This window comes from Neopsephotus bourkii, unplaced genomic scaffold, assembly GCF_033783945.1.
Source record: "Neopsephotus bourkii isolate Nb327-2 ecotype Australia unplaced genomic scaffold, CSIRO-AGI_Nbou_v1 NB_1542, whole genome shotgun sequence".
NCBI classification, from domain to species: domain Eukaryota; kingdom Metazoa; phylum Chordata; class Aves; order Psittaciformes; family Psittacidae; genus Neopsephotus; species Neopsephotus bourkii.
Genome location: NW_026902018.1, coordinates 1,802,958 through 1,814,972, shown reverse-complemented (window position 1 = coordinate 1,814,972; position 12,015 = coordinate 1,802,958). Strand labels below are relative to the sequence as shown.

General features: G+C 46.3%; 1 protein-coding gene across 1 annotated transcript in view; it reads left to right on the top strand.

Moving 5' to 3' along the window:
- The window catches only part of RNFT2 (ring finger protein, transmembrane 2), a 29,954-nt gene extending 20,270 nt beyond the window's left edge, over positions 1 to 9,684 (top strand). Inside the window, exons 8-11 of the mRNA XM_061370534.1 lie at positions 2,415 to 2,564; positions 6,784 to 6,849; positions 7,883 to 7,984; positions 9,229 to 9,684. Coding sequence (XP_061226518.1) covers positions 2,415 to 2,564; positions 6,784 to 6,849; positions 7,883 to 7,984; positions 9,229 to 9,363 — 453 coding nt within the window. The 3' untranslated portion in view covers positions 9,364 to 9,684. The remainder of the gene's footprint in view (positions 1 to 2,414; positions 2,565 to 6,783; positions 6,850 to 7,882; positions 7,985 to 9,228) is intronic.
- The last annotated feature ends 2,331 nt before the right edge of the window (positions 9,685 to 12,015 follow it).

The window sequence follows — 12,015 nt, the reverse complement described above, 5'->3', positions numbered from 1 at the left end:
GGCACCTTTCCTACTTTAAAAAGGGCTGGTGTGTTACACTGAGGACTGAGATGCAGGACAGTACATTTCTGTAAGTATTTACTGTAGCACTACTTCTCTAAATGATGCTCAGCTCCTTTGTATTGCTTCCCTCCTCCTTGCTGTAATCACTCCAAGCTTATCAGTGGTCAGGTGGCTGGTGTTAAGGGGGTGGATGGAGAGATGCACCCATTTAAAGCTTGACTTCACTCTTGTGACAGTGTAAATAAGTGCCTAGCTGCCAAGAAATCCAGATACCCTGCAGTTACCACGGAGAACTGAAGGTTTGCATCAGATAAAGGGATTTTGAAAGCGTTGTAAAGGGTGGAGATTTTGTGGTTAGAAAATTGAAGTGTGCCACTTGTTGCATATTCATTTTAGAGCCGCACTCTGCCATTTCCAATTGTGCAGCTTGTCTGGACCTCTAGGGCTGCCTGTGACCCATCTTTCCTTACGCTTTGCTGTGGGTTCTGGTGTTTACATGCCTCAAAAGCTTCTGTTGTAGAGGAATTTCAGCTTTGATGCCCCAAATGCTGGATCCAGAAGCTGTGTCTGATGCAATGAGAAAGTAAGCAGTGACCTGTCCCAGCCCAGCCTGCCAGGGAAGCAGGGCTGAATAAAAGCAGATGAGTGCGAGCCTGATGGGAGGGACGTGTCAGAGAAAGCAGTTTGCTGCCTTTAGCTTGCTGTAGCTTTCATCAGAGCTGGCTGAGGAGGGGGAGGCAGAGAACTGCCTCTGTGAAGGGAAGGAAGTGACAGCATAGTCATTAGCAGACTGCGACCCTCTGTCACAAGGGCACCCGAAATAAACGATGATTGCATTGAAGCATGAGGCTGGATAGAGACCTCTGTGCTAATTTAATAAATTGCTTGCATTTAGGACTCCAGATTGTTGCTATTCCATTTTTGCTATGTGATGCCACCTGGGATTAACAAGGAGGAGGGGATTGGACGGGGGAGAAGAAGAAAGCAGCCCAGGTCCGTTAGCAACCGCTGGTGTGACCTCACTCCCTGTCCCCGGGGGGATATGAGATCATGAGCATGCCAGAGCCCTCTGAAGGATTCGATTTGCTCGGTGCAGCAGGACGGCCTAAGGAGTGAGCTCATCTCTGAGCCCCTGGGGAAGGGCACTGGCTGCTGCTGAGGGGCTGCACAGGACTTAATCCCCACTCCAAATCTCCCCAGTTAACAACTGCCCTGTGATGACATCACTGATGACAAAGCTGACCGGGACAGCACAGCAGAATTCCAGGGGAATTTCCCCTGCTCCATGATCTTAAAGAAAGGAATCTGGACATGTTAAAAACAAATCTTTCACTCCTAATAGTGTCAGTGGAGGTTAAGCCTAGTTCTGCATTCATAGCTTGCCCTGGCCTGGGGCTCTGTCACCAGTTCTCCCTTTTAAACAGTGTGGGACAGAACATAAAGGGTCCTCATTAAGACTGAGGAAGGAGTAGGGGGTTGGAGTGGGTTTAAATTAGAGCTTTACTTAGCCAGCTTTCCTAATCTTGTGTGCTTTAAATAGAAATTATGTGGTAAGAAAGAGCCATTTCAGTTGCTGCATCTCATGGCTGTGTAAGCCAGGAGGGAGTTTGTTACCCTGCAGGTGTCCTTCAGGGAAGGAAAGCTTTCTATTGGAGTAAACACCAGAAGGGCAAGGACAGCTTTGGTGCAGGTTTACAAAGGATGGCACCCATTCTTTGAGTCTCTTTTGAGAGAGAAGTGTTTCAACTCCCCCCTCCCCTTTTTTTCTTCCTTAAGGCCCTCGGGAATGTTTGTTATCTTTCAGTTTAAAATGCCTTGAGGGTTTGGGTTTTCTTTCAGCGCCAGTCTTATCTGTGTACTGTACAACACACAAGAGCCAACACACACCTGAGTGGAAGGATGCTGGCAAACAGATAATGAACTTGATTCTTTGGGATGATCTAGAAAGTTGTCAGGAAGGGCAGTGTTGCCTTCCATTTAATTGCTGTAGCTTCAGAAGGGATACAGGATCAGAGACACCTACCCTGCATTCCTTTTCTCATCTTTAACAGTATCTACAACTTATGCCATATTAATTCCTGTAAATCTTAACCCCTGCTTTTAGCATTCTTTAGCATGTCCAGGTCAGCAGTAAGGTTTATATCCATAACTTGCTCTAAGAGTTTAAGATACAAAAGTGTAGAATAGCTGGGTAAGTGGCAGAGCAAGAAGAACACCATGGAACAGTGAAGTGGGTTATCCTTTCTACACCCCAAGTTAAATGGTTGCAAAGAAAGTTGCATGTCATGAATACTGGTCTCTGCACCATTTAGCAGTATGCAGGTGGACAGTGAACACAAGCCCTACATCAACTAAGTGCTGTTGTTTTGCCTTGCTGATAGTAATGATGTGCCCCTTGTTGGGTTTTACAGGGGAAGTTTTACCTGATTATTGAGGAGTTAAGCCAGCTCTTCCGCTCCCTTGTCCCCATCCAGCTATGGTATAAATACATCATGGGAGATGATCCATCCAGCAGCTACTTCCTTGGTGGGATCCTGATTATCTTGTACAGCCTCTGCAAGGTAAGTACCACGTCCCTAATAACCTCTATGGGAGCTGTAGCAAGAACAGAGAGAGAAGCACAGCTGAAGGGAGCAAATGTACCTCTTGATTGTTGCTAGCACTATGCAGGAAGGGAAGCTGCAGCAGATGGGAACACCATGTGTTTCAGTTGCCAAAAGCCTTTTGCTTCACCAGTATGTGGGCATTGATGAGCTAGAGGAAAATCTGTGAGTCCTCATGTAGCATTGCATCAGGCTTATGAAGTCATTGCTGCTTCCTAATACCCTTCTATAAGAGCTAGAAGAGAATGGGAGTGGAGTCTTGGGGACCAGGACTGGAAGAGATGTTAACTGTCACTAAACTTCTGGATGCAACACCAGAAGGAAGATTGCAGACAGTTAAATGTTTCTCTCAAAGCCTTCCTCTGCCTTTCAAGGCAGGGTAGGTACTCTGTTAGTCACAATACTCAATGGAGCAGGGAGAGAAAGAGTCATCCAAGTCCTGATGAAGTAAAACAGGTAGTTCTGGTCCCACTCTGGCTGATACAAGTCCAGGATCTCAGCAACGGACAAGAGTAATGTTTCCTCACAAGCATTAAGAGCACAAAGTCTGGCTGTACAATTGGAAATTAATAGGTGTGACTTACTTGGAGTCCTGAGTCTGAGGTCTAGAAATACATCTAATTGTGTGCACTGAACCCTGCCTAAAGGCAAAACAGTAGCTGAATAAGGATATATATATCTGTGTTGTCCATCTCTGAGAAAGGCCAAGTGATTCAAGCTTGCTGCAGCCCTGATACTTGTCTGTGCTAGGAAAAAGGGGCTATGGCTTTGCAGAAGCAGACTGAAGAACAGAAGACAGCTGAGCTGAAAACAGCTCAAAGGGGCTAATGGATTGCTGAGTCATAACTAAGCCATAAAATAGATCTTATGCAAGAAGTGCCTGCAGTTGCATCTATATGTTGTATAGGAATGGAACATTGCCACCCCTGCTGCCAAGAAACATACAGTTTTTGTAAGCAAGATAGGCAGAGGAAGTTGTGAGAAGTGATTTGGGCACAGCAGGTCTGTAATCAAGCCAGAAGCACAGCAAACTATGCCAGAACAGAAAGAACCTGAGACCAGTGGAATTCCCTACACACCCATTCATTCTCTCAGCTGTACATTTCCTGCTCTTTACTCTGTCCTGCTGGAGATTTTTGTTGCCCCTTTCATAGGTGTCATTGCCTGGCTCCATTTTGGACAATGTTCAACCTTTCTAGCTTGTGAGGTCAAGCACACATTTCACAGTTACAAAGGGAGATCTGGTGTCCCTTCTTGCAAGAGTTACTCAACACCTGGAAAAGGGACTCTTATCTGCAGTTCTGCATGCCATTTCTGATATTTGGAGAAGCCCTTAGAGTGTGAAGAAATAGTGGGGGCCATGTGTTCCTTGGCTCAAGGTGAGGGTAGGAAGTCAATCCACATGCTGTGGTGTTCAGGTCAGTGGAATCTCTAGCTTGGCACGGGTATGGCTGCAGAACTGGAAACCACCACTTGGATAGCATACCTCAGACATGAACTGCTGCTTCCAGGCAGAGCTGAAATAGAGCTCCTGCCCCCATGGGCAGGGATTGTGGGTGGGCACCCCAGGTGAGGCTTGTCAGTGCCATGGAGGCCTATTTATGCACTCAGGGCCCTGACATAGGTGCCAGCAGTTCTTTATGGTTTAACTTGATGTTTCTGTACTATGAAGCCTTCATAGGTGGTGTTGTGATGATCGAGATTTGAAAAGCAACTCCATTTTGGAAAGTCCTGCTGATCAGTTGTTTAGAAGAGGAGAGGGCAGCTATTTACCAGCCTTGGCTATACCTTAGGATAGGACTGAGGTGCACACTTTGTGAAAGTGCTTTGGCTACAGCCTGTGCCTTTGACATTCATGGTTTTTTCCTTTAATTCATCTAGTTCATCAAAGATGTCCACGGAAGCGTAGGCCAGCTGAAGGTGATAGGTCCAGGAACACGTTCCAGGTCATTATGTGGCAACTGCTGAGTACCACACACGTGTCCAGGTTAGGATTAGACCTCTGCACACGACTTTGCTTGGAAGTGGAAGAAAACTGGGAGCACGCTTCCCATACAGATCATAAAACGTTAGGTGTGTGCATCCCATCTACAATCACAGGAGTTGCAGGTCTAATTCTTTGTCTGAGACACTGAAAGTATACCCAAAGGAGTCCACATTAGCAAAGCCACAAACCACATTAGAAAAACCACAGAAGCCAATTTGGCACTCAGAGCTTCTGTGCTGCTGGCAGAAATCCAGGGCTCAGCATCCCCTTTCCTTACACAAAGGGCAGGCTCAACCTGGAGGAGGGTGTATATAGCACAGCTGATGGGAGCTGTCTTGGTGTCCCTGTCTGGACAGTATAAACATGGATCTGTGATTTTGACAAGGAAATCACAGATGTTCATCAGTAAGGACATGAGGTCTTATTTCTTCCCTGTCCTGAACAGAAACACTCACTGTTTGTGAACCCAATTGCTGCAATTGTATTGCTAGAAAGATGAGTGATGCAACTTCAGTGCATGGGGTGATAAATGGATGTTAGACAACTGTAAGATGCATCTTTTGGGGTTACAGAAAACTCCAGAGGAAAAGAAACTGAAGGGGGATAAATGGGCTGGGAGAAGAGGAGACATCAGAGCCAGAGCAGGGATGTTAGAAGTCATGCTATAAGAAAGCAACCAGAAAAAGCTCTGAATTGGACTGTAGAGAAGAGCTGATCCTTATCCTTGTTAGATGATACAAAGTGTAGTAGTGGGCAGCCTCAAGTGCTAGTTGCTGACTGGAAGCATTACTACAAGGACCATGGGAGCCTTTTTACGTGCTGACTGGAAGCATTATTGGTGCCTTCATTCGATTCCACATCTCTTGCCTGATGATCTCATTGGCATTCCCTGCAGTGAGCCCACTTAATCACGCTGACCAAAAAGGGAAAACAATAGGAAGCCAACTCCAGGCATTCTGGTGCCTTTGTACTGGTGAGCCTTTGTACATGCAGAGCTGGTGCAGCTCTGCATGTCCTGCTTCACATCAATGCTGCCCTCATATCTGCTGCTCACTCAGGCAGGTTCAAAATAGAAAGGTCCTATTATATCATCTGTCCCTTCTCCCAACTAATGCAGGGCTGTTCTTTGCAGTCATTTCTTCATATCTTCCTAGTGTTCATAGTGTCTTCTTCCCTGTGTTCTGCCAGCAGATAGGGAAGCTGAAGCTTCTTACCATGTCGAGTGTCTCCTCTCTTGCTCAGCCCCTTGATACTTGTAGTCAGTTTATCGTCTTTTCCCCCCACTTTTTTACCCTGCCAAGCTGTACATATTTATGTCCTTTAGTCTCTTTTCAGCAATCATTTTCTGCAAACTCATTTACTGCCCTTCCCTGAGCTGCTTTCAGTATTTAATGAGGAGCCCAGAATGAAGGCTGCTCACCCCATGTATTTACATCATGTTTGCTGGCAATGGAGGGAGGGGGAAAGAACAGGGCCTAGTGTTGCCCCTGCTTTTGGCCATCTTTGGGCGTCTGCAAAGTACCAACGTGCTGGACACTCACCCCCTTCCTGGCAATTGAAGTTTCTCACTCTTTAGGTGGGTGGGAGCAACCCAGCCTCAGTCCTGCTCCTTATTTCTCAGGTCATTCTTCTCTTCATAGCATCTAATCCCCTAAATCACTCTCAGCACCAGGACAGGCATCAGTATCATCTGGGCCCTCAAGTGTGTGGCAGTTCCCTTTTCCCAGAGGCTGAGGAAAGCTGCTTTCTTGTTCTTCCATGTGAAAAGGCTGCTTTTCCTTTCCTCTTTCCCAAGCTAGCTGCAGTGTTTTCTAACCTCACTTCTGGGCTTCTCAGGTCCTCAGTTCTCATGGTGGGAATGGGTCCATTTTAGCTCTTTCCTACTTAGTAGGGCTGGACAGTTTACCCCACCACAACCCCCTGGTGTCTCCTCCTCTTTCTGTTGGTAAGGTCTCTGCTTTGCAGTCCATTGTTACCAGCACTTTTTTGGCCACCATTCTCCCTTGTCAATTCACATTTATCACATATTTCATGATCACCATGAGATGTTTTTTGGCACCATTGTTACTTAGGGTGTTTGTTCCCTTTGAGTATCCATTTGGAGCCACTGTTTCCCGAGTTCCTGGACTGTCCACACAAGCACTCACACACACACTCTGTGAAAAGTAAACTGGAATGTCTTTATTGCAGTCTTTTGACATCTGTGGTCGTCTGGGAAGTGTCAGGAAGGCGCTGAAGGTCCTCTGCACCCCACAGGTGAGTAGTCACACACATCAGAGAGGTTTCATAGGTGGAACTTTGTTACTGTTGAGTGATGGAGTTGAAAATTGCTCAGTGTATTGGGATCACAGAATGAAGTCACTTGTCCCATGGCTGGATAAGCTGTATCTCTTGTCAGGGGTGTTAGGGACCTTTTCTAGTATCTGCCCTGTCCCAGCGGTGGTAAGAGATTGTTGCTAGTCTGGCCTGTTTGACTGGAAACACTGTATAATATGGATTAATCCATTGAGGCCAAAACTGCAAGAAGCTGACAGAACTTTGCAGTGCAGAGTGTGAGAAAGACTTCAAATAGAAGGATGTAGCTCCTGATGTGCAGTGCCTTTAAAAGAGATGCTGCAGTGCACAGAAATTATCCCAAGCATCACATTATACAGTCCTGATATTTAGATCTGTGCAGTGAAAATACTGTGGCATATTTTAAGGTGGTAAAATCAAAGACTGTAGACAAAAGGGACATAAAACATCACTGGTGTTTGTTGGAGCAGCCTTGCTTATTCTGTGGGCTTGGGCTGGGCAGTTTTCCTCAGCATATTTCTATTTCCCCTATTACTGTTCCAATAGGAGAAGCAACATTTACCTTCCACATATTTAAAAAGACAAGTGGGAAGCCTGTGGGTGCTGCTGCTGTTGTTCTTTCCTCTATTGTCTAACTTGCTAATAATAATACCTCCTACTATCTAAACACCTCTGTAAATGATGCTGAATTAATCCTTTCAGCTCCCTGTTGAGCTCATTACGTTCCATTATCATTGCTCCGAGTGGAGGCACTAAAAGATGGAGTCAGCTCGAGGGGAAAACAAAAGAGGGGACACAGAGCTCCACTCCCTCTGTCCTGTGTGCTGGTGCCCGAATCTCTCTTCCCCATACACAGTGACATAACACAGGTGTCTTGCCCAGGTCATGCAGGGAATCTGGGTGTGAAAACCAGTGTCTATAAATACATGCAGCCAAACCCAGATTATCTTCAAACCCTTTGACACTGGAATTTTTTCCCACCTCTGCATAACAGACCTATGGAGTTCGTGCCACCAGCCAGCAGTGCACTGAGGCCGGTGACATCTGTGCCATCTGCCAAGCAGAATTCAGGGAACCTTTGATCCTGATATGCCAGGTAAGACCCCAACTTCCCATGCCAGGTTTCCCCATTGGCATTCACCTTCTGCAGCTGGGGAGAGGCACAGTCAGCCTGGGTACTTCTGAAGTAATTTACTGGGACTCAATCTACATCTTTGTGGATATTTATTACCCTCTTCCAGACAGGCAGTGACTGGAGATTACTGAGCCACTCTTTAGGGGCTGGTCACAGATATTGAGATGGAAAAGACCAGCCTTGTAGTCCAGAGACTACAGATCTTGGATCTAGAATGCAAGACATTTTTATCTGCTTTGTACCAGGCTTATCAAATTAAAGCAAGTAGGTCACAGTGAATCAAAAGTGCCTCTTACTATTCCTGTGAACATCTGTGCAGATGTTATCAAGCTGTCAGCCCCAGAGATTCTATCTTGGTATGTGTTTATCAGAGTTGAGATTCCAATGAGGAACATTTCTGCTGGCTCCACACGTGCTGAGGAAGTCTTAGCTTCTTACAGCTTCTCAATGCTCTCTTCTTGCCCTGTTCCTGCTCTTACAGCCTGGGGCTAGATGGTGGGGTGTGCTGGGCAGCCATCCCTCCTGACCCCTGTCTGTACCCACGGCAGGCTGGAGGGAGAGTCCTGTTGTGGCTCAGTGTTGAAATGAGAGAAGATAAGGAGTGAAAAATGACATTTATAGAGAAGGGGAAACTGGAACTGAGGGTGCTGCGGCACTGGCACAGGGTGCCCAGAGAAGCTGTGGCTGCCCCATCCCTGGCAGTGTTCAAGGCCAGGCTGGACAGAGCCTTGGGCGACATGGTCTGGTGTGAGGCATCCCTGCCTGTGGCAAGGGGTTGGAATTGGATGATCTTAAGGCCCTTTCCAACCCAAACCTTTCTATGATTCTATGTGAGCCCAAAAAAAGCAAATGGAGTGAGTAAGGGGAGGGAAGGGGTTGTTTGAGCTAAGTACAGACAGGGAATCAAGGATGGAAAAATGGTAGAGAAAACCCTCTGAACCACTTTGTTAGCCCAGATGTTGTTTTAATGTTTGCCTTTTAAATGTTTCTACTGCTATAGTAAGAAACAGTAAATATGTCACTAGCTTTGCCCAACTGAAATAGTAATAATGCTGGGATTTATATTTCTTATCATGTGAATGCTGGTAAAGAGCTCCACTGTCCACTTGAACCTGAATCATTCCTTGCTCCCATGGCTGTCCTCTTGAATGGGACAAGACTGGACCTCCTGGCCTCATCCTGACGATGCCCTTTTGTCTCCACAGCATGTGTTCTGTGAAGAATGCCTCTGCCTCTGGTTTGACCGGGAGAAGACCTGTCCTCTTTGTCGTTCTGTCACGGTTGAAACCCTGCGTTGCTGGAAGGATGGCACCACCTCTGCTCACTTCCAGGTGTATTAAAACCATTACAAATGCAATAACGTGTGTGGACAGAAGACAAAGCTGGAAAACCTGGTGATCCCAAGGCCCCTGTTTAGTAGCCCATGGATTTATCTTAGTCTTTCTTCCACCTCTGTTTCTCCAGGAGCCACAGAACAAGAGCTGTTACTATCCAGAAACTTTATCCTTGGAGCCAAGGAAGAGGTGGTTTATGTTATGGCAAACTCCATGGCTAAGCTACAGCCAAGATTTTGTCTTGAACTTACGCGGTTGTAAACTGCCTGGGATGTTTCCTTTATTTCTCTCTTTTTAGTATAGCTAAATATTGCATGTCTAAGGCAAGAGTACTGTGAATTGCCTGTGTATAACTGATATATGGGGGAAAAGCTGTCCTCTGGCTCAAACCGCTGTGAGATTTTTCACATGAATTGGCTCTAGCATCCCTGCATCTTTGACCTCATAGAATTATGCTGTTGCTGTTACACTTCCCTTGAGAACTCCTCCCAATAAGTTCTTCAAAACCTCCTGACCCAACTTCATTTTGTATTGGAGAAATGTCCTTTCCCAGCAGCCCTGCTTTGGAATTGATTCCACAAATGGCATGGGTTGGAAATCTCAAGGAACTGGGGAGAGACCATGGAAATGACACTTGGAATATTTTTCCTCTTTACTTTTCATGATCAGACTTTCTGATCTCTTAGCATATGTGGAGAACAGTGGGAGGCAGAGAGAGGTTAAAGTCAAACTTGATTTGTCAGGTGAAAAGTCAAGCTCCTAACCCAGAGCATCTCATAGATCCAGATCTCCCTGCAATATGCTTCTCAGTGCAGCCCCTGAGGAAGGCTCAGTGCCTTCATCCGGAGTTTGCCTGTGTCCAAACCCAGGAAGCATGTGAGTCTATGCAGCACCACAAGCCCTGGGGCATCAGGGAGGCTGAGTTTCCTGAGACTGCCTGCCCTGAGGGCAGAATTGTACAGCAGCTTCAGGAACCAGCCTGGTTTAAACACAAGCTGGATAATCCACCTGTGGTGGTGGAAAAGAAAAGCTCTTTGAGGGGATACCTTGTGCTGTTAACAGGAGAATGACTGCACTTCATGTCGCTGCAGTTCCCATCTCTGCTGAGGCTGCTGCAATGGAATCTCCACACAAATGGAGTTGTTTGTGGGATGGAGCTTTCTCAATCACTGAACAACCTCTGCTTTGTGCTGCATGCCCAGAGAAAGCTCCTCATTAGGCAACTGTGGCATCTTCCCTGCACATTACTGTGGAAATGGCTGTAAAGTTACAATCCACTTGAGTGGATCATCAGGAAGAGCTGTACCTGCGGGAAATGAGCCTCTGTGTATGTACTGGCTGCTGCCTTCCCCTCCTGCTGTGAAACTCCCCAGGGAGAATTAAAGCAAACTGGAGCTAATGGTAACAGGATTAGGGCTCAACATTTCTTTGGGAATAGGAGTTCAGTACAGGCAGAGGAGAAACAGGAGAGGCAGAGCCTGAGTGGGGAAGATAGTCCAGATCTGGCTTGAGAGGTACAGGGAAGTAGAGGAGGAAAAGCTCCACGTGCCAAAGAGAGAGTTGATTGTTGTCAAATGGATCCCATGAAAGTGGGGAATCAAGCCAAGGAGTCCCGTGGCCATCTCTAACTGGAATAGCCTTTTTGGGGATGGGGAAAAGATTTCAGGAAGGAAGGAAGGTTTTCAGTGGGCACAGACACGTGTATGCCAGTGTGGCGATATGGGCAAAAGGGAAAATGACTGGTTCTGTAGCAAGGGATTTGCAAAGGTTTGAGCACCAGTCTGCAGGGCAATGCCCATTCGTTAACAGGGTTGGTGCTACCTGCCCTGAAAGTGTTTGAAAAGCCACTTCTAACTGGTATTTTTCCTACATGCTCCTGGAAAATGTATTTGGAGGAGTGTATGGAAAGGTCAGTATGAGCCTAACACGACAGATAGCAGTTGATCCCATTTCCAGTGGTTTTTGTTTTCCTTTGGTGATAATGAAGGTGATCAATGGGACAGGTGAGGAATAGTTTTTGCATTCTTTGTCTTATGTTATTGAATGTTCTTTACCAGTTGGCAGCAGAGTTGCTGTTCAGGTACCTCAGTGACAAGATGCAGCACTGATCCAATGGGTGACCTTCGTTCCAGGGGCTGCCTCCCTCTGACCAGGTTTGGGTGGTGGGCCACCCAGTGCTCCACTTCTCTAAAGTGAATTAAGGTCAATTAGTGCTAAATAGAAGGTGAAATTTCATATAGTGGACATTTATTGTACTGGAGGCATTACAGAGATCACCTGAACTCCTGCAAGATGAGGAATTCACCACAGACCACTATCATAGAGCTGTTAAATTTAACAACCCCCTTCAGTCCCTGTTCTGGGGAGGAAAGAGCCCATGCTGCTCCAGGCCTGTTATGTGATGGCTTTGGGAGGCAGGATGCTTCCACCCTCAAATAGGACATTTGAACCAGAGAACATAGAGGGGAAGCTTCAGCTCTAGCGACAGCTGATGAGGAACCACAGTGGAGTTCCATAGCTGTGGAAAGGAATTACTGTCTCCAGTTTCAGAGAGGAAATGAAGACCCAGAGCCTTTTTCACCATTGAACAGTCATTTTTCTTTTGTTTGGTTTTTTTTTTAATAAAGTCATTATAAATATGTACAAAGAGTCTCAGCA